At 38.3% G+C, this 23,741-nt stretch overlaps 1 protein-coding gene across 1 annotated transcript in view; it reads right to left on the minus strand.

Annotated features, from left to right (window-relative positions):
* LOC149298899 (cGMP-dependent protein kinase 2-like) overlaps positions 1-22,371 on the minus strand; it is a 48,726-nt gene extending 26,355 nt beyond the window's left edge. Inside the window, exons 1-9 of the mRNA XM_089486761.1 lie at positions 21,926-22,371; positions 20,221-20,387; positions 19,155-19,268; positions 16,298-16,403; positions 14,058-14,121; positions 11,923-12,000; positions 9,428-9,522; positions 7,797-7,865; positions 6,686-6,787 (exon numbers count right to left, since the gene is read on the minus strand). Coding sequence (XP_089342887.1) covers positions 6,686-6,787; positions 7,797-7,865; positions 9,428-9,522; positions 11,923-12,000; positions 14,058-14,121; positions 16,298-16,403; positions 19,155-19,268; positions 20,221-20,387; positions 21,926-22,371 — 1,241 coding nt within the window. The remainder of the gene's footprint in view (positions 1-6,685; positions 6,788-7,796; positions 7,866-9,427; positions 9,523-11,922; positions 12,001-14,057; positions 14,122-16,297; positions 16,404-19,154; positions 19,269-20,220; positions 20,388-21,925) is intronic.
* Positions 22,372-23,741: the final 1,370 nt, after the last annotated feature.

The following is a 23,741-nucleotide window of genomic DNA, read 5'->3' on the forward strand; positions in this document are numbered from 1 at the left end:
ATGATGCTCTGCCCTGTTGCCAGCACTTCAGCTGGGGCTAAGGGATCTTGTGGTTCGGCCTGCTGCTGGGGAGGGAGGACTGCTTCTCCCACTCCCATCTGCCGCTGGGGAGGGAGGACAAGTTACTCTGCTCCCGGAATAGTGAGCTGCCGTTGGGGAGATGGATCCTTGTAGCCGTTGCAGGTGCGGGGCAGAGGCCAGCAGCGCTCTGTCATGTTGCCAGCGCTTCAGCTGGGACTATGGGATCTGCCGACTCCAGTGTCATGGAGAGGCTGTCTTCCAGCAGACACAGGTAGTCCATCTCCAGGTACCATTCCCTGTAGACTAGCCCTTCTAAGTAAGCTTTCAGGGTCAGATCCTGGGATAGCGGCAGCTTTCTGGGATCATGTCCCAGAATCTATAGCTCTCTGAGCTACCAAAGTCATCTTCTTCTACAAAAGCATCCCAATCCAAGCCAGGGACGCTGAAGTCACCACCTCCTGGAAAATAGTGACTTTCTGACCTCGATTCCTGCTGGCCTGCAGCCCAATACAATGCTCAGTCTAGAACAACTTTTATTACAAACACATAGAACTTATATAGAGCCTTAATTATGTTAACATTCCTTTAACAGACGTTCTCACTGTATACAGAACCCAACCCCAAATCCCATCAGCTAGGGGAGTACAGAAGCAATGCATCAGGTAAGGGGATTAAGGGATACAATGGGTTTCCCCGCCTGTTTTATTCACCCCCTGTAGTGAGGCCGCCATCTGGACAAACAGGGCTGAGCTGGCCGATTAAGAGCTCCAGCCAGGTTACATGATTGTCCCTTTGAAGGGCTGGAGCTGCAGCCACATTCAGTCTAAGCATCTGACGAAAGTTTTTGAATTTTCTAAACAATCCGGTTCTCTTCCAGATTCGATGTATGAAGCTGATTTAATTGTGCTTCTGAAACCTGGAAAGGACCCGGCCTTATGTGATTCATATAGACTGATATTACTACTGGGAGCAGATATAAAGATTCTGGCAAAAGTGCTAGCAACCAAAATTATAGACAAATGTATACATGTTGATCAAACAGGCTTTATGCCTGGTAAATCAACTGCCACAAATCTGGGGAGATTAATTACTTTGCTACAAACCCCAAGATATGCTAATGCTGCTACAGTAGTAGTTTCTCTTCATGCAACCTAGGGCAGTCCTTGAAAAATTTAATTTTGGCCAAGGCTTTATTAACTGGATCAAGATTCTATATAAGAAACCCAAACTTAGGGTATATACTGGCTAGGCTGTATCAAATTGGATTGATCTGGGTAGAGGAACTTGCCAAGGTTGTCCTCTTTCCCCAGCATTATTTACTCTATTTATTGAACCGCTGGCTAAATATATATGAATATCAGATAGGATCAATGGTTTTAGAGTGGGCTGGAAAGTAGAGAAGGTTGCTCTTTATGCTGATGATTCTTTATTATTTTTGGAGGATCCATGTTCTTCATTGGTGAATCTTTTAGAGATTGTAGAAGAATTTGGGGCCTTATCCTGCTTAAAGATAAACTGATCTAAATGGAATATTATGCAACTTGATAAGGGAGCTAGGGAAAGGAGCTTAGTTACTCTAACTTGGACTGATGATTTTAAGTATTTGGGGTTGTGATATCAAGTGATGTGACATCATACTTTAAACTAAATGTCCAACCAATACTGGAAGAAACGGTGCAAAAGCTATCTGTTTTGAAACATTTACCTATCAATGTATCTGGAAGAGTGAGTTTGATAAAGATGATGATTTTTTCGCAATATATATATATATTTTTCAAAACTCTACGATTGCTTTCCCAAGAATCTTTTTTGTAAAGATTAAATCGATTGTTAATGCATTTATTTGGACAGGTAATAGAAGACGAATTGGTAATGATTTATTGACTCTACCAGCTGGAAAAGGTAGTCTGGGTCTTCCCAATCGGTACAACTTATTATATTTTGGCTCAATTGACTCATCTCAGGGGTTGGTTGACAAATAATGAATCACTTTTCTCTGTTCTCTTAGAAAAAGCTATCTTATTGAAGGAGTATGATTTGGGAAATGTAATTCATACATCAACAAATTATTTTAGTTTTCAAACTACACAGATAAAGAACCTTTTTAAAGTTTGGTCTAAAGGACGGTGGCTTCTCAATATTGATCAACCATCTTACTTACTTGGGGAAATACAAATCTGAAAGAATTTTTAGTACTGATGCAGCCAGCTTTTGGGAAACATGGGATGTTCAATATCTGGGGTAAGATTCTTTATCTTGAGGAAATTTTACATTTTACAGGACTTGCAAGGAGGTCTGACAAAATTTAGATATTTTCAGTTACAAAATATCATAAACACATCGCAAGTTAAGTTGCCTGTCCCTATGGGTTCGGACTTGGAATGTTTTTACAATCAACAGCGGCCAAGGGGCTTATGTCTAAAATATATGCTGAGATACCAAATATGAGAGGGCTAGATAGACTTGAATGCCTAAGAAATAAATGGATTGGTGATATTGGTGATCTAGAATGGGCTAGGGTGTTGAGTCTGACGCAGAAAGTTTCCGTCTCTGAATCTCATAGATTGACCCAACTCTAAATAATTCATAGAGCACATACGACACCAAGTACGTTGTTTAAAGCAAAGTTAAGATTGTGTGATATCTGCCCGCGCTGTTTTTGAAAAGTAGGCAATTGGGTCCATATGATATAGGAATGTCCCAGAATCTATACATTTTGGTTTAAGGTCTTGCAAAATTTTAGGGTCATGTATTTACTTGATAAAGACCTCATTGTGAGGTTGAAACGTTGTTGGTGTTGTCCTTCAATAAATCTGCCTGAGCTGGAACCCTTGAGTGCCTGGAGCCTTTATTTATTTTGATCTACTGGGGAGCTGGCCCTTCCTGGCACAGTTAAGCACCTCAGTTCCTTTGGTGTGTGTGCAGATTCCTCATTCTGGTGACATACTATCTATAAAAACATATATAGGTTTGAGGATTCTTCTTTTTTTTGTTTTTGTTTTGGACGTGTAGATTGGTTAGAACACGGAAGATAACAAAATAATACTAAAATTGTAGGGTCTCTACAACTGGGGTGAGGTGGAGGAAAAAATGGGATTGGGAGGCAGTATGGGAGGGGTGTATGAATTCACTCAAGGATGATGAATTATAATCATTAAACTCAACTGAAAGAATGAAATCTGAGAGCAAAAAAAACCAAAAACCACTTGCCCAGATTGGTGATTTTGGGGAGCCTTTTTTTAAATAACTACTGTATCTTACAGTTTATTTGTTAAAAAGCTTTAATAACTACTTGATTTTTTTCAAAGGGACTTTAAATTTTATCAGACACAAATAGATACTAGATTACATTTGCAGTAGCGATATTTGGGAACTTCCCAGGGTGGGTGACCCAGAGCTCCTCTGCTAGAGTGATTTCATATGGTGACTGGCCCAGCTTTGCATATGGCCAAGTCTAGGCCCAGGCTACCTTGTGAGTGCTGAGAGTAAGAGGGGGTATGGCCAAACACTGCTCCCTTGCACAGAGAAAGGAGGCTCTCAAAGAGTTCTCCGGTATGATGATGGTCATTGGATAATATGCATTCTGAGAATTTTGAAAAATATAAATAGGCATAGCGTAGCATTCTGGCACTCTAAAAATATATTTAAGTTTAAAAATAGTTATTTCAGGGATCAAGCATTTTGTCCTTTTCAACTTTAAGTTGTCAAAATATGTCTGAAACCCTAAATGAGCATTATCACACTGTGAACCATTTTATATTAAAGTATCCAATTTCCCTCAATTTTAAAAAGTCACTGTGCAAAGAGTATAAGAGGCACAAAGTAAGCTTTACCAGGCTAGGTTACAATTGTTCATATTGAAACAATGCAACTATGTAATAAAGAAAATTGTACCACTAATTCACTCATCACAAATACACACTGTTACTTTACACTCTAAACTTTTATTTCAGCAGGAAATATTGGCCAAAATTATATATAGCCAAGCTTGTTTGGGAAGTAGAACCAAGAAATCCAGAAAATCTTCAATATTTTAATGCATGGATTCACAGGTAAATGGTACATTTATCATAGATGTAGAAATGGTCATGCCTCCTGCCTTCAATTTGCATGTTAATGAACAGAAATGACCTTTAGGCTAGGTTTCCACTTGGTTTTTTTTAGCTAAAAACGCCCATAAAAACGCCAATAGCGCCACCTGGCGTTTTTTTAGTGAAAAAACGCAGCAGCCAGATGTTAGCTGTTCTTCAATAGGAAATCGCAGAATGCCATATCCACTTGGCGTTTTTTTGTTTGGCGTTTTTTCAGTCCTCTTTGGCGTTTTTCTGCTTTTTTGGGCTCTGTGGCAGTTTTTAAAAATCGCAGCATGTTGACACTCTGGCGTTTTTTGCAAGGAAATCTTGGCATTTTTCTCCAATAGAAGTCTATGGGAGAGAAAAAACGCCATGAAAAAGCCATGTGGGTTTATTGCCTTGGCGTTTTTTATGGCGTTTTTTCCACAGTTACAATGCAGAGGATGGACCCAGTATCTGTGTGTCCTACGAGAAATAGGCTGGAAACAAACAGTTTCACACAAAACAAAGTTCATATTGAATTCTACACCATTTGGAACAAACATGCCATTACAAACAAACACGACGCATCAACTGGATCCTGCGTGCCAAAAGCAACAGCAAACAATTTGCACCATCATTTGGGGCCAATCTTCCTAGAGGAGCAGACATTCGGAATAAAGCATGCCTTACAAACCACAGAAAAGTGACAAAAGGGTCCGCCGGGGCGTTTAAGTAGAACTCTACCAAGTAAATGACATCAGGGGGCAGATACTTGCCATTTATCCTAATCCCTTTTAGCTGGGTGCAATTTCCACAGAAAGGCTAAAACGCCAGAAAAAACTCCAGAAAAAAACGCCAAAACGCAGGAAAATGCAGTGGCAGTTTTCTTGGCGTTTTTCATCAAGAAAAAAAACGCAGGACAAAAACCCAAGTGGAAACCTAGCCTCACTGTGAAGTATTCTGTAAAGTGGCAGAATTGTAGAGTATAAAATAAGGTGGAGGTGATAGAAATAGTAGAGGACAGTTTGATGGATCAGTGGAAGAAATGGGTGATAGAGGTCCACTTGCTGGAATGACTTGCAACTTTAATTCCCACGCCCTTCCATGACCTACCTGCAGCTGGTTTATAGTGGGCTTAAGAAAAAGGATCTCATGAATGTAAATCATAGTTATGGAACATTTTGGTATATGCATCTGGTTCCCCTGGCCTCAAGCTTGGTGTTTTCAATCACTGGGTGGGGAGCAATATTTGGTTGCACCCATCCCTTACCCGATTCCACTGCTTCATGCATGGTATGTGCCACGTCATTGACGTGACACAACTTTCCTGCCTCCTACAAAAAGCAGGAGAGGGGGAACTCTGGGCAGATACCCCCAGATGACCACTGCATATTTTTTTTTAGATCCATCAGAACAACAAAAACATTATTTTGGCCATCTTAAATGTCATTATTCCATATCACTCATTAATTCTAAACTACTACTAAACTACTACTAATATACCTCCTAATCTGTCACATATATTTCACCATTGATTTTGTATTTTATGAAAATGTTATCGTGGATGGTGCTTCATTTGCCGTAAATAAGGATTTATTGCTTTAAAGGTACATTTCATGTAGTAATTTACAATCCAGTAATATAGTTGCCTTAATGAGAAATCCAGCATCAGTTCATAAACAATTCAATTGTAAGGCAATTTTGAGCAATCATGCTTGCTATGAAAGGACCTCTTATTAATGCATTAAATGGACAGCGCTTGTTGCTGTGTTACTAGACATAAGGCGTCGGGATGAATTTTTAATGTTGTTTGTGGAGTTTAGAAAAGCATTAAATTGCATAGAACATTTATGACCTGCAATGGAAATGAAAATCACTTGGCTCCATCTGAGAAGCTAGTTGTCTATTTGCTTTGATTACAGACATACTGTATTTTCTTCATAATTTTAATGTTGATCCCACTGAAAAATCATTAGGTGCATTCTAGTAACATTTTCAATTCCAGTAGCATGCGACACATTAAAGTATCGATCTCTAGTACCGATTGTCATCGGTACAAATAAGACCCCAGTAGGAAAGTTCATATAGTACTTTAAGAGTAAGAGAGATAACATCTGTTTAAATATTCTTTGGTCACACATTAGAATGCATCTCACATTGAAATCATTGAAGACATTGAAAACATATTACATGAATATATTAAGGATCTATAAAGACAAACTACCCAAGATATCACTTGTGGTCTTATGACGCGTTGACCAAGAAAAAACCTGATTTCTCAAATGATTCAAATCATTGCAACCTAGGGAACAATGGAGTTTCTGGACATTCCAGTTATTCCTCTATTGCTAGTGCTACTGGACAGTGGAACTGAGGCTCTTCAAGATGATAGGAGCAATGTAATAGGTTTAAACTAGAACTTTGTCGGTTATATTATTTTACAATAATCTGAAATGTAACGTAAATAAACTTAATGATGACCTACATTTCAAAAAAAGAGTTGGGTTATGGTTCCCATGGTCCAACTGTATACATCAGTCATAAAGCACTCAACATTTAAGAACCTGTCATAAAATATATAAAGCATAAAGTGATATATTTCATTTTACCTTGCATTTCTTCTGTCGTGGTCATTGAGTGCAAGCTGGAACACATATTCCCGAAGGTATGTCTGCAGCTCTTGGTATGTCCCAACCATTTGATTGAAAGTACTGATCAAGGAAAGGGAAAATAAAACCAAAAGACACTGAACAGAAGGCCATGTACATGACACATATGGTGCTTTTGTTGAATGATCAGACCTTACATTGACATAAGAAATTATACTAAGATAATACATGTGAATAAATGATTTAACTAAAAATGTTAAATCAAGAAAAAGGGGCCGTTATAAACATAATTCTCAAGGTAAGTGCTCAGTATCCATGTCAATTGTGTTTATGCAATAAAGTATCCCAGACTCCAAGCCTTCTGAACCTTTCCATGACAAAATCCATGCCATAGTGAGATTAATCACTATAATTAAAAATACATACCTAATAAATAACACATCACACATTAACCAAGTCTATATTGATTCCCTCTGCCCATTTTTGCATTGGACTAGAATCCTAGAAATATGATATTCTTCTAATTTCCGCCTAGGCAAAGGATTTCTGGGGATCAATGAGTATTAACTGAACAACAGCTGAAGATCTACAGTGTTGCTAACTTTTGACTAGTATGTATAATCCAATACAAGACTGGAACCAATATATTAGCATTATAGGTCAGGAGTAGTGATTTTGCCATACTCTCATCTTGCAGCCCACCTACAATAGAGTAGTTTATGTAAATGCCTGATATGCCTTATTACAATTCTAACACAGTGTTTATCTGCATATGTGATTGATTTTACCACTGTATAATGCAAGTATGGGCTTCTTTAAGCTTAGGTCCATACTGATGACATGGTGAATTTTGTTTAGTTTTTTTTGCACGAATGTTGGGCAAGCTCTGGTGGGTGATAATTTTTAGATGGGTACTTAACCATGTATTTTCTAAATGGGAGTGGAGTAGTGATTAGCTGACCGGCCTCAACTGATGGAAGCTTCCATTTGATTGAATGTTCAACTTGGTCCAAAATTTGGGAACTGTTGGGCTTGTAAAAGGCTGGGTAGTTTCAACAACGAACAAAATTATGTGAAATAGACCATGCGATACTTAGGATAAGAAACTCACTCTCTGTCAATCACAAGGCACTGTGTGTCATCCTCTTCAGCTATGATGTTGGCAGAGCGGACATCCTCGCTTAAAAAAAAATACAGTGATAAATCAAGCATTGGAGATTTTATTAGCTATGTTACTTAAATTATTCAATTATAATTCAAATGACAGGAACTTAATAGTAATAATATGATCATCATAAGTGTACAATCTCTGTTAATAAAGCCAGTAAAACATAAAACTATTCATGTACGGGTTTGCTTGTTTAAAACTTGCATTAGTTCAACTAAATCATACGGCCTATGTCACATTGACACAACTCAAGTAACACATTTTCCTTCTAAAACTACCGGTACTTTAATGCATGGCCTATGTTTCTGAACATTGTTACAATATTGGCAAAGAACACAGAATCCATTACTAAACTCCCACACAGCCTTAATCGATTGAGTTTGCAGCCGCAGTCTCTAGGTCCCTTTTCTCTTTCTCTGGGCAGTTAAGTAGCCATATTTTTCATTGGCTACTTTTCATTGTCCACACAAGAGATAATGTAAAAAGCACTTATTACCAAAGCCTATACACACTCATTCTTCATAAATTAATAGTCTACAGATACCCTATGGCATTGTGAATATAGGTTGTTATATGTCACAAAGGTCTACACTTCAAGAGACAATTTCTGATCTGTTGGTCAACCGAAGACACAAGGAGCAGATTAGTAGCAGCAGTGATTTCTAGCATGGTCTGACTAGGCCTAAGCCTAGGACTTCAGCTCCTTATGCAAAACCAGGGACTATGCTGAGGCAGCACAGCCTCCATAGCATGCTGAACTCAGCACCATGTGTACTTCTGGTAGACATTATATCCACCACAAATCTGAATGGACATAAACTGCAGAGGTAGGGTTGAAGGTACTGCCTCCAGACAGGCCTAGAGGAGCATCAGACATACATATACTGCTGATTGATTATTGCTATAATTAATTATAGCAGCCAACAACTATTTAAACCCCTGACTCAGGGTGCTGAGTTGTGCTCTCAATTGCAACCTAGCAGTCTGTCTGCGTATTCAAGCTCCACCAGTTCTAACTGCTACTGCATTCCTGTTGCGTGCTGATGACCCATCTGACCTGCCTAACCCTTATCTAGTACAGATCTATGGATCTATCTTCTGTGCTGCTTCTGTTGCCCCCTGTCTGCTGTCATTGTCCTTTGCCAGGTTCCCTGTTTCCTAGTCTTGCTTGGGACCATTGTTTCACATTTGTCTGCTTTTGTCTTGCATATTAAACCCAGGTGTTCTCGTTTACAGTAGTGTAGCTGTGTTTTCTCAGTAATAAGTAAAAAGATCTAATATATGCAGTTTGTATGAAAAAACATAATTAATAATTTACAGGGTTATGCAACGTGTCAGTTAGGTTATTGAAATGTTTTCTATGTATGCATGTAATGTGAAAAAATAAAGCATAAATCCCTAAATCTCTAACTGTGTGCAACTGTACATGTTTTGGATGCCACTGTGTAATAACCCTACTGATGGATGCATCTGGTGTCCCTTGGTTGCTTTGGTGAAGACAAAATTGCCTCTGCCTCTAAAAATATAAAGATATGTTTCATGCACAAAAACATATTCTGCCTTTTGTACAGTACCTAATTAATGCTTTTTCCCCAAAGTAGTCTCCAACTCCTAGGGTTTTGATTTCTTGTGGTTCCTGAGATCCCTCCACAGCTTGAGTTACACACACCTGCCAAAGAGAACAGAAACTTGTTTGTTACTATAGTCCACATATGAACAAATATGCTCCCTGTATTCTTTTTGCTTTCTTCCATATGGCTGTTAGGTTACCAGAACAGATTTAGTTTGATGAAGAAGAGCCTGCAATAATTATGGTCCCTGAGATTGTAACCAGAGTCATACTGAGACACAGGAACAGGTGGACTACTGCGAAAAACCCATTAAAAAGCAGTTAGCAACAACCACTGTTTGAATATGAAACTGGGTGCGCTGCCATTCCAATTAACAGTCTAAATTTTAGTCTTGAGAAATTGTTGGTTTTTTTCTCTTCATGAAAGTGATGTTGCCAGATGTGTCTTCAAAACATTGTTTACAAGGAGTCCCTGGAGCCTGCAAAGACAGGTTTGTTCATGCCTACTTGCATCCTTTATTCTAATGCAGAAGCTTTCTAAGATACAACCAAGCTCTTAATTACTAAAATTAGGAACTAGCAGATCACTGGCAAGCGAGAAGGCAACCACAATTAATTTGTATCAACACCAGAAGGGACGATGCTACAGTCTGAGCAGTTTGAGACGTCTCCTCTAATTCCAGTCTCTGCCAATAAACAGGTCTGCAGGAGGAGAGGATAGTGAATTGTTATCTGTTGTAGTAATTAACACAGTTGGAGCGGTATGTTGGAAAACAAGTTGCATCTTTAATCAATGAGGTTTTGTTGATTATACATGAAGTATACACAGAGATTTTATTTTTTTCCCCTAAAGTCAGTAGCTAATTTAGTAGGTTGGCTAGCAAGTGGGGGCTGCACAGGTGTCTGACTTGTTTATCTATATACAAGCAATCTATTTCGGCACACGTGATTTCATTTAACACTTACAAGTCTCCCTTTATTGACTTGCAAAAGAATAAATATTTTTTGTCCTCATTGACCTTTGTATTTAGTACAAATTAAGCAACACACGGGATGAATGTTTTGAAAGACCCCGACAAAATTCTTGAGCATTTTCTGGAAATTCAGTATTGTAAAACTCCTGGTATATATATATACCGTATTTGCTCGATTATAAGACGAGGTTTTTTTCAGAGCAAATGCTCTGAAAAATACCCCTCGTCTTCTAATCGGGGTCGTCTTCTAATCAGACCTCAAATAGAGTCTGATTAGGAGACTAAGATCCAGATCCCCCGCACCGCTGCAGGGGACCTGGATCCTCCTGTCTCACCCCCCCCCCCATCATACACACTTACCGGTGCTTCCTGCTGTATTGCCGGGGCAGCGGGTTGACGTCTACGCGATCCGCGTAGACAACGTCCGCTGCAGCCGGAAGGAGGTGTGGCTAGCAGCGGGGGTTGTCTGCGTCCGTCGCGTAGACCTTCCCCGACTGTCAGACTCCACCTCCTTCCGGCTGCAGCAGAAGGCGACGTCAACCCGCTGCCCCGGCTGGAAGCACCGGTAAGAGAGGGCTGAGAGGGGAGAGAGGGGAGAGGGGAGAGAGGAGAGAGGAGAGAGGAGAAGGGAGGGGAGGGGGGGGAGAGAGTGTGTGTGTGTGTGTTAGTTAAATGGGGGCATAGGGCATTTCTGGAGTGGCGTTAAGGGGGCATTTAATAGAGCACTCTGCCTCCTGAAATGCCTTATACCTCCCTATATGCCACTCTGCCCCATAATATGCCTTTTAACCCCCTAAATGCCAGAGTGGCATATAGGGGTATAAGGCATTTCTGGAGGCAGAGTGCTCTATACAATGCCTTTTAACTCCCTTAATGCCACTCTGCCTCCTGAAATGCCTTATACCTCCCTATATGCCACTCTGCCCCATAATATGCATTTTAACCCCCTAAATGCCAGAATGGGATATAGGGGTATAAGGCATTTCTGGAGGCAGAGTGGCATATAGGGGGTCAAAAGGCATACCATGGGGCACAGTGGCATATAGAGGGTTAAAAGGCATATCATGGGCCACAGTGCCATATTGGTGTGGCAAGCCTGGGGGCAGATGTGCGTAACTGGGGGACAGGCTGGAAAATACAAGAAATAAAAACAAAAAAAATATTTTTCTCAATCATAGCTTTTATTAAAAAAAATAGTTTACATGAATTAACATTTACTGGTAAAACTTTTTTCCTTTAGGGTCGTCTTATATTCAGGCTTTTTCTTTTTTCCTAAGTTAATATTCAGATTTTGGGGGGTCGTCTTATAATCGAGCAAATACGGTATATATATAATATATATATATATATATATATATACACAACTGAGAACTGAGTTTCACCCAAACGGTTAAGGTTGTCCCTTTTGCCAGGTCAAAAGGCAATATTATTACACAAGATTTTGAAGTTTCGGCAAAACATAACAATGGGATACAGATGCTACTTTTGCGCAAAAAAGCTTCATTTCTATGTAACTAGAGCTTACTTTTCCTTTGGCAATGATGAAGAATGTGTTGCCCTCCTCCCCTTCTCTGATAATATAGTCTCCCTTGTCATAAAAGTCCTGTAAGTAGAAATGAAATAAACATGTAATCATCTACGGTGAGCAAAAGAGAGAGAAGTTCTTCCCATTTAATGAGGATTACAGCTCAAATCTCTAGAATATTTTTCAGTGAATTGAAGCTGGGCATCAAGTGCCATTAGTAATCATTGAATGTAGATGTTCTGACTGTAAATTTGACCTATTGCAATGCAATTTTAACAAGAATGTGTTAACTGTTCCAATTCCCAAGAGGTTTTCATACAGTTATGCACAGACTGCAACTAAACTTGTGTTTTATTGTGTTTAAACATGTTTATTCATCTAATAAATATTTAACCTTTTCTTGAGCTTGAAAAATGTATTAGGCATTTTTTTCCCCAGATCACATGTTTAGCATCTTAACAAGAGCAACTAAATAGTTCTATTACATACCCAACATCGAGCAAGCCTAAGCAAAAGTACCAGTAGATATGTCAAATCATAGTTAATGAATAAAAAGTCGGTTGCTGCATCTTATGAGGCACGGTTCTTAATTAGATTCAAACTTAATTAATACAGAGGTAAGAGATGTAGTTGTTACTCATAGATTTTAGGATGTTGAGACCACTAGTTAGGATGTTCCACAGTAGCTGAGATCTTTCATTTCTAGAGCCAGCCATACCAGGGCTATACTTGGTATCAGGCCCAGGAAATTTATTCTACAGTTATTTCCTTGGTTATTTAATTAGGGAAACCTGAAATGTCTGTGCTAAATGCCTGTATTGCGTTAACGAATTCATTCTGTTAAGCATGTAACAGAGCCACAGTGTTGTACAATAGGAAAATAGCTCTCGAGTGAAGCACGTATACTTGTCCAGCCTTGAGCACACAACCATGCACTATAAAATATTCAGATTAGAAACCCATTCACTGAATTATTTGCAACTGTCTGATGGAGAATGAGTCATTTGCTCAGTGAGGGACAAACAATTAGTCAAGCAACGTTGCTCTTACCAGATCCTAAATTGTAATTGCCTCTTTTTATTCTTGATGAGGAGTTTGCATTGCACTGCGGTGTCAGCAGAATGCCAGTTCTTCACCCTGTATTCCCTAAAATGTTAATCATATGTGTTCCTGCAGTCTTCAAGCGGCATTGTTTGAATACACCATGTGAAACGGAGAGTTACTAACTTTGAAACAGCGGCAGGCCAAAAATAACACGTTGATCTAGCTGCCTGATGCTGCCCCCCCATTTGGCATATTTTAACATAGTAATATATTTTAACATGGTTAAAATATTGCTATCAAATATATAAACTATTACATCATTATCTGGCATACACAGTGTTAATATCATGGTGCTTTTAGTGTACAGGTACAAACCTCTGCTATTGTCATACCCCTCAACATCATGGGTGTCAACACATGGAGACCTGTGTTGAGGGGTGGGCAAGAGGGACCTAGCCCACCTTACATGAATAGCCCCCTCCCAACGCAGGATAGAACAGAATTTCATCTTAATGCATTCCAGATATTTTGTTACCACAATGTCATCTAACTATTCAATTCCCAGCTTCTATGTGACATTGACATACACTTATTCAGGGGCATTTTAAAGCACATAAAAGCAGCATAAAATAGTCAGGGGTGATTCTCGTTATGTGACTGTACATTAGAAAACATTAAGGAGACTTTTCTCTAACACAAGTCAATCAATTAAATACAAATTAAAGAAGATAGTAAATATATGTGTTTTACAAAAATTACAGAATGATGATGCAACTTTAGGGTAATATAATCTCCACCCTCTGTCTTCTGATGGCCATATACCTACATTTGCCCCTGTCAAAAGACAGACGTTGTCACCCGTGGCAGTTGAGTGCAACATGTGCCAAGTGTTCCAATTAAGATCCCTAAGTAAACTGGAATACCACTGTCGGTTTCTGCTTCACCGAATGATATTTCATTTAAAACCCTTTTTTAACATACTTTAAAAAATACAACCTGGTCATGCACATTATATTATTCCAATACTATATATCGGGAATACAGTCACATTTTGAATAACCACATTTCACTGGCAAGCAGCCAATACCTACCACTTCCAAGCAGTCTACTATCTTCGACAGTTTTTCTTCGGGTAAGTCTTTTAGAAGAGAAACACTAGAAAAGAAGCATAGGGGAAACAGTTATATTCTGTTAAATAACGACTCAAATGCACTTTGGCAGAACCATAATTCATATCTCACTTCCTGTCTCAGCTAATATAGATTTTCTCCAGCTCCGTTTCCTACTAACGTCCACAGTCCTTAATGATTTCTTGAAAGGCACTGTTGCTTAATAGAAGGGACTAGTTGATATTTCTGTGACACATGGCTTTCTTACTGTAATATAGGATGACTCTCACTGTCCCAGATACATAAAATTCATCCACATACTAGGTTTGTCCTTTTTGGTTCAATGGCTTAAAACAGTCTGGGGAATTGTTAATTTAGCCCGTAGGGGTCATTTAAGCAAATGACTGCAGTACTGTAATAACTCCGTTACACAGCCAAGGGTTGCATAGCTTTGCAACAATGCTGCAATCATTAAATGACCTCCTGTGTCTGGCATTGCAAACTTGAACAACTCACAGTGTCATTAACATCTCATCTGGTACATTACAGTAAACATGGTCTAAATACACTAAAAGGCAAGAAATCATTAAGGAATGCAAATACTGCAATATCTAAAAAGCTATATTTGCAAAATAGTGCATTGTTCAAACCGCTATATAGGAACATTTTCTATAATTGCAGCAAACTTTATATCCTTCCTTTCTCCGTGGGAAATATTTAATGTTAGGCTATGACCTCCTTTAGCTCGGGTTTGCATATTACTTTCTATAAATTTTAATCAAATAACAAAAATGTATGAGCCTTTTATTTTCATCGGTGTAGTTACGCATACTGATAATAAAAGCTGGTCTTTTTAAAGGGGAGCATTTAATGCGAATGGACCCCCAGGAAGGCCTCTGCTGAAGGGCCTACATCTTCAAACTAGGGTACCAGCCAGTAGTACCAGCCATACTCTCTGTACACCCCTACTGTCAACTGGATTTGTGCTAAAATGGGCCCCTATTTGTAGCCGATCAAGCCCCTACAGAATCCCATTTTACTGTCTGAGACGGAGACCCGGAACTGAGTACTCCGACTGAGTAGCTCCGCCGTAGAGATCTTCCTTGCCGCTGAAAGCTTAATTGCTCAAGGGATTAACCCTTCATATTATCCCAAGCACTAGCCAATACTTAGTGTAGGGGTAAAACATAACTGACTCTACTGAGGACAGCACAGGAATTTATACAAACAAACATGATAGGATTAAATGTATAATCTCATCACCTCCCTGACAGCCTGGCGCCTCCATACAGTTCTATGGCCAGAAATGCCCACCCGACAAAGAGTCACTATTTCGGGTGAGGAAGCAGTGTCAATCCCGGAGTACCGATGGAGAGTTCAGGGTCCGAAGATGTTATGTCCAAAAAGCGACATGACCTGACGTCGGGACCCTGAGCGACAGCGTCGGAAACTTCCCTGGGAATAGTTTTCGTGGTAGCCGGACCAGAGTTCCATGGTCGCGGCTGGGTAACCCCGGTCCTAAAGATTGGTAATAAAAACCAGGGTTCCCAAATGAGCTCCCTCTCAGTGACCACCATCGAGTGTTGCCCAGAGGATGTCCGTAGCGACATAGTCTCAATTTTCGGCGGCCATCGCACAGTTCCATGAATTTGCGGCTAATCTTGAAACCGAGCCATTGGATGTTATATGAAAACTATTCTGTTGCAAAGTTTGAAGCTTTTTACTTTTATATGCATTCTTCTTTAGTCTATAAACTGTCCCTTTAATAAGATGACTGATTTAAATTATTTGGCTCACCATCTAAGGTCACTTGCCTCTTACAGCTATCTATTATTATTTATCACTCGTGGGGTAGAGGTGGCTTTGGAGTACTTGTGGGTTTATGGAGATTCACAAGCATTGGCTCAACCAGGTCCCAAATAATATTAAAGAACAAAGCAATTACACTCCAATGTTCATACAGTTTTCTCCATTCCTAGCAGTACAACGCCTCAATATAGAGTGCTTTATCTGCATAGCTGCATTTTGTCTATGGCAGCTGAACCAGTGGATCATCAGTGTGACAAAAATGTATAACTCTTTCCCAAGTCAAAATATTGATGACCTGCTCTTATTTTTACATCCTTGGGAAAAGTATTATTACATAAGTTGTGTACTGTAATGAACTTGTGTACTATCTTTTTACTGGGATCATTGTCATCACGGGAAATTAAAAATGTTACCTGCGTAGGAAGCTGAAATATTCTTGATGTTGTGCCTGTGCTGAACTCATCATAATGCTTTGGAAAACCTGCCTGTCCAGCACCCATATTTTAGAGTCTTTAACAGCTGTGGAAAAAAAAACATTGCAAAAAAGACATTTAAAGGTAAACATTGGTCACAATAGAATCTCCTTCACTTTCCCAGGTTTTTAAAAAAATATATATTTTTTACCCATTTTTGTCTAAATGGATTTGTAATGGAAAACCAAATAAAAATATAACTACTAATTAATTATATTCTTATCTTCTTTATATTGCTATTAATAATAATAATTATTGTTATTCATAATTATTTTTGTATTAGTCTTGTAAGCAAAACATTTTACCAGTGTGCACCAGGGTCTTCTGATAATGGGGTCTCCAAAACTGTACACAATATCCAGAAATTTGTAATTGGCAGAATCACCTAATTCTGATACTGATGCCCCTTTCTATACAACCCAGTACCATGATTGCGCTATCCATTGCTTTATATGTGAACCACAAATTCTATAGAAATTAGATCCATAGTAAGGAATTTAAAATATATCAGAATATCTGCAAAGACACATATTGCTGATTTATTCAGCTTTTTAGAAACTGTGATTTTAATTGAAGATGCTTAAAGTATATGTTGGTACTTACATTACCTGTATCTTACATTTAGAGCCTATACTAAATACACCTGAATTTCACATTGACTGCTTGGGTTTGTACCTTTTTACACTACTGCATAATTAGAGAACCCCTCTGATTCTTATGCCCATGCATTTTTAATGATTTACGTTACACGTGTATTATTAAGACTGGCACACGACTTCTTGATGCCCTAAGTCAGGTATTGTAAAACCAAGCCTAAAGAACCATTAATTCAAGATTTAAGGAATGCTCCCCTATGCTCAAATGTCTGTGGGTATGGAAGGCATTCATAAAATAATAACACTGTGTCAAATTTACTCACTGAATTTTGTGCCATTCTGTATAATGTCCTGCCGGGAATTGAGCTCAGAACCTGGTGGCTACTAAAAGTTGTCCTTAACCATTGTAGCCCAGAGGTACATGGCACAACGTGCTGCACCTGCTTCTGTAAGAATTTAGGAACTACTCAAACTCCTGGGCTCCATATTAACTGCCTGCCTGTTACAACCTCTATTGGTGCCCTTAAACTAAGTATGGTCAGAGGGCCCCTTTCTGATGCAGAGTGGACCAGACGGCACAATTTAAATGTGTGTTTCTATAGTAGAGGACTGGGATGTTACACAGGTTTCTGTCCTATCAGACCCCCGAAGACAACAATGAAAAATAGGAGGGAGTGTAACAGCCTGCATCCTAAGCGTCCAGGCATTCCACTGTTAATTGCTGCCCAGTTAGGAGTGGCTGGTACTCACGAATAGTCAATCTTGTTAATCTACATCCAGAATGAAGAATCTACTATGTAACGATAAGGACTTGCATGACACAAGGTTCAGCTATAGGTTCATGCAGAGAATGTCCAAGGGGCTTCTCTTGGTATGGGTCTTATGGCAGCTCAGCTGATGTTTATTACTTTTGTTATACTTTGCCATGAATTTGATGCTGTTTGCCCTACGGGCCAAAAACCCTATGGGCCAAAAACGAACCAAAACGTTTCTCCAATTTGTTTTTGGCCTATTTGCACATGTTCATTACATATCCTGGACTATCCTGGACACTCCTCTTCTCCACAGTTGTTCTAAGTGATTCACCTGTCTTGGATTCTAATTAGCAGCACTATTTTAACCAGCCTTTGCTATACCCCAGTACATTATTTCAGCCGCATCTACTGGTGGTATCCTGCTTGTGGCTTGTTACTCGTCTTTCTGCTGTGCCTGTGATTGACCTTGGCTTGTTACTTGTGCTGCCACTTGCTTTTATCCTGTTTTTATCTTCTGACAAATGCTGGATTGTGCATTTCTGTTTGTGGTATATACATAAACATATCACCTTCCAAAACTGATAAGGGTTCTGCACATGGCTACTCAAAGCCAGGGGCTAAACAACTGGTGGACAGCAGTTACCCTGAACAGAGAACCCTTCACCAGATTCCAATCCTGCGCAAGGACAACCCTGACAGTGTGAATTTTTGCATGGCTAAAGATTCTAAAACTATTCAATTTATAGGTCAATTTAAACCATAACAATTGAATGAAATCTTGATATTCCTATATCTCTTCATATGTACAATGGATTATGTGATATTACTGTCTGGTTGTGTGCCTTGGGATAAAATTATTTAAGTCAATAAACTATTCATTAAATCTGCAGATAACTCATGGAGATCACTGTATCTGTTCAACATACCTAAACTGCTTACTAAACACTAGCGTGTGAAGGATGATGAGAATTATTCCACAACAAAAAAATATTACTTCATAAAATAAAAACGTCTGAATAAGGGAAGATACCGAAAAACTGCATCTCAATTTTAATACAGAAATTAGCCATTTCTTGATAAACTTCCTTTTTTCTTTCTACAGCCATTTCCTACTTTAATATTTCAAGTGCTTGTATTTCCTTAATGAAAAACTAATTAAAAAGAATAGCACAGGGGACATTTTAAATATTTTATGGGAGTGTGGCTCTCAGTCAGTCTCCAAGTTCTAGTAATGATTTGGTATCCTGAGCACAATTTTGGTAATCCCTAAATCCTGCACTATTAGCAATCCTTACAGACTGATTTGAAAACACACGCTTAAGGAAATAAAAACAGCTTCAAGACAAACCAGATCAGAGAAGAAAGATTTGTACTGCAATGTTTAGTGTTTTCAGCAGACTAGAGGCTAAATGTTTGAACTGTCAGACCTGTAAAAATGACTCATACCTTTGACTGTAGCTGTTCTCTTACAGTTATACAATATTGCGAGTTCACCAAATGCGGTCCCAGGATGCATTTGTCCAAGTAGTCTGCCGTTCTGAATCACATCAAGCAAGCCCTCTGCAGAAATTAAAAATTCCCATTAAAATGCTATTGTAACATACAGCAGATTTGTTGTGAGGGTAACAGTATACTTTGAATACTGGAAACAGACTATTGGCTTTGAATAACGAGTTAGAATAACGAGTGGAAGCCAGAGCCATCTCTTATGAAGTGCACTTATGAGCAGTGGTGCATTCTGGAATAGGTTAACTAAGCCTACGTCTAAGGTGGCAAGTCCGGAAGGACCACAGCTCTTCTACTATAACTAGAAGGCAGATCAATCAGGCACCCTTGTATGCCTCTTCTCAATGGGCCCAGTTACAAAGAGATTTCTACTGTCTCTAGCCATGCCATTTCCACAATAGAAATAGCCTTAATAGCCTGCTTAGGTATAAATACCAGTATATACTCATTTACCACTGTCAGACAATAACTCTCTGTAATCCATTTTAAGTGCAGAAGGATTTTTTTAGGTGACAGGTTATTTAGGATTATAGATTTTTCCAGTCACAGACTACATGATTTAAATTCTTATGAGTCAAATGTCTATTTATTAGAAGGTCATTAATAATACATGCATGGTGGTTTATTTTTTTTTTTTACTATAAGTGAAATATATAATGACAAAAACGAGTGTAGTTGAATCTTTGTTCAGTCTTTAAGTTTTTTTAAGGATATGCACCCAAAATGATTGTGTTACTGCCATTTTCCCCCTAATTGTGCCTATATATATTTGAGTTGACTTTTCATCAGGGGCCTGATGGTCTTGCCCACATACTGTTTTTGGTGTTGGCATGTGATTAAGTACATCACACCATATGTAAAGCAATTCATGCGTTAATTAGTCACATAATCCTTTTGTGTGGAGATCTAGTAGGTTTGATAAACGTACAAGCCTTACAATGACCAATTCTACACATCTCCTTAAATTGTCCAATAAGTTATGAGAAAGTACTTTGCAATTACTTACCTGCCAAAACATAGAGATGGTTTCCTGCTGCTCCTTCCTGAATAACCAGCTGCGATTGGCTATATATCCGTTCATACATACAGTCCACCATTCGCCTGACATGTGAAGCCTCAAGCTGCCTCAAGAAGTCATTACTCATAATTGCACCAGTGATTAATTTCTTGGCACTAGGAAAAATTATACAGTGGTTATAAAATATTACTTTTTTTTATATCTAGTGTGTGTAGGTTGCTATATTGTTGCACATTGTTGTACTTTCCGACAGAGAGAGTTATTATTCCAAATGCTTTTTTATTTCAACAAGGAGTAAAATGCAGTGAAGAATAAACACAGGGTAAGGCAGTTCAATATGTTGGCAATAATTTAGGAATTTAGGGAAAGAGCTGAGCTGTATCTATTTCAATAATTTAAGCTTATTGGATATTTTATGCTCCTTAAATGCAGTTCTGATCTAGCCAGACAGCTTATTAAAACATCTTGCCAAATTTGGAATAACTTTGGCACTATCTTTTTATTTGTTTTGCCTTGGTAGGTAAGTTTCTACAGTTGAAGCGCAGAAAGACCAAGCAACTCATATGTACAGAAGCAGCTTATCACTAGAGGAGTGTCTTCATTTAGGGGCGGGGCTAGCTGAACATAGGGGCGGGGTAAGGGACATGAGATATAATATATGTTTTGGGTTTTTTTTATTTAAAAAGACCAAAATATCTTCCTTGACTAACATATTGATACAGTTCTGACTATTTAAACTGGTATTTACTGTTTCATTGCTGTGATGCACTGTTACACAATTAGACACACCACAATGATGGTGCACTTACTGATATTATGTTCTGTATGAATAGCAATTAAACATGATATATGAATCATTGGTTTATTGCTAGTTTAACTCCATAGCAAATGCAAATATTTGTGTTAGCATCCAAAGAACTGGAAAATAAATGTCATGGTGACCATATAATTTCTTAACTACAGAGAAAACGCTTTTGGATGTGTCTCCCCATGGGGGATGCACCTTATAATCTTCTTTAGAAAAGGCTCTAATGTTCTATTTTATATTCTTAAGCAGAAACGAAACAGAAATAGATTTTCTTGCAACCTCTGGAATAGTTCCAAATGGTTTTCTCCGGGGAGCCTGAATATACAGTATGATATTTTCAAATATGATCATTAAGGTCATATCAAAAAATGCTCAGTGGTACTGTAACCTTTTAACGTAAAAGCTAATCGTTTCTCAGCCAGGAGGTGAATGTTTGACATCTAAAGAATTAAACTGTAAAACACACAGAACATTCTACTGAATGTATAATCTATGTTGACCTAGAACTTAAAAAATTCAGATACCCCCATTTAAAGTTAAGCTTGTCTGTTAACCTTTGATTTGAGTAACACAGTTGGCAACTGCATGCCACATTACCTCTCCACATACTTACTTTTTCTCTCAACCTACCCGAGTTTGCCCTAGAATTGTACTTTTGCTAAATAATTCCATTTTGTTCTACAAAAATATTGTGAACACAGATTTATTGGTCGTAATACAAACATACTTGGTGCTTTACCCAGCTGCACAGATAACCAATGTGACTTATTGGTGTTATTATCCTGAAAAAACTTTACTGATGCCTTTGTCTAACTAAGACTCATTACTGGGGAATATAGTAGATTAGTAGATTCATGATATACACCAGTTCCCCCTTCAACTCACCTGGAATCTTTACGGACACATGTGACTGCAGGATTCTGTGATGAAGGATTGTAATAATTACGTGACGTTGGCTCTGCTGAGACTCCTTCCTTTGCCTTCTGCCGTCTGTGGGCCTCAGTAGCCTTTTCGTTGTACTGGGCTGGCCCTTGGTTTATGACACTTAGCAATTTCTTTTTCTGACTACCCTTTGGGGACAGCTGGATGTTATTGTACCCAATAGCATCTTGCAGCTTGTCTATCTGGATAGACTTCATTTCTAATTCCTTCTCAAGCTGTCTGATTTTATCATCCTTTTCTTGGAGCTCTTTCCATCTTTGTTTTAGCTCCTCTTCTAGAAGCAGTACAGTCTCTTGCAGTTTGCTGAAGGCCGAAGAAGAATGCTCTCTCCTTCTAGAAGAGAGACAGCTGTCCTCTCTTCTAGTGGCTCTGATGGTCCCATTTCCCATACTGTTTTGGTTGAACATCCCAAAGCCGGGAAAAAAGTCACTTGTTTACTGTTTATCTGAGTAGTTTTATGTTCATTTCAAAATTTCCAGAAGTTTTTTTTGAATCATGTTCTTAAAAAGTGTGTGTTTCAACACCAGGTAATGTCCTGTAAAATAGAAATAAATACAACAAATTATTATTTTCATATATACAATGCACTCATTCATGTGACTCAGGTCTTGGAATTTTGGGGTTCTTCATTATAATTCTATATACTATACCATTCGATATCAGTTATTTTAATCTTTTTTTGGACATGACAAGTTTTTGAAATATACTGAAATGTAAATTCTAATGTAAAGTCTAATGTTTTATATTTGTATTTTGCATATAGATGATTTTGTATTTATTACAAAAAATATGGCACACACACAATATGGTAGCAATTTCCAACAAATTGAGTAAATAAATTTAGGCTGAGTAATACATTTAGATCATTGATATCAGCCAAGAAGATTTTCACTTTTATGCTTTCCCGTATTGTGGAACTACTGCATGCGTGGGAAGTTAAAGCCTGCAATGATATCAAGAAAGGTTTTCAAGGAAAATGACCGACTAAGGAAGAAAATGTCAGAGTCTACCAATGAGGCAGAACATTAGGAATAATATTACTATAGCACCTTTTCTGTCCAATTTAATCTATAATTTCATCCTGCACAAAACAATTATCATAATTTATCTTTCCAACTGGCTTTACTCATCAGTATTAATAATCATAATTTAGATTATTATATTTATCACTCAGATAAAAGTTGATTAAAATAATTCAAACTGGACCATTTTTACAAAGGTTTTCCCGGAGAGATAACTACATATTACAACACTGTACCTTGAGCTTGATTAATGGAAATTAAATCATTTTTGTTTTTTGGGGGGAGGGGAAGCCTCTCTTGTATTAACAAACTCTATATAGATTGAAATTAGACCTCTTATCTTTATATTCATATGCTACAGGAAGTATGCATCCATGATGCTTCATTAGTATCTTATTTATATGAGACTAATTGCATGGCAATATATGTTATAGAGAAATTGCATAAGTATTACAAAATGTACGTAGTAAACCTTTGTACTGTGTGCAGCTGCAATCCTTTCATATAATGATCATCTGACATAGGCAGTAGCATTCGCCTTCAACTGTCATAGGCACATTAGCAATCACAGCAGCAAATCACTTCATCATATTGTGTGATAGAGACCAAAGTAGGAAACATCAACTGTCATAATTGCTAAAGCAGGTACCCCTCTAATGCTGCGTGACAGACGCAAAAACATGCACCATCGACTGTCATAATCACCCACTCCCCAATGACAGCAGACCGAGGTAATA

This window comes from Sceloporus occidentalis, unplaced genomic scaffold (genome assembly GCF_023333645.1).
Source record: "Sceloporus occidentalis isolate IW3139 unplaced genomic scaffold, rSceOcc1.0.p SCAF_30, whole genome shotgun sequence".
In the NCBI taxonomy this organism is placed as follows: domain Eukaryota; kingdom Metazoa; phylum Chordata; class Lepidosauria; order Squamata; family Phrynosomatidae; genus Sceloporus; species Sceloporus occidentalis.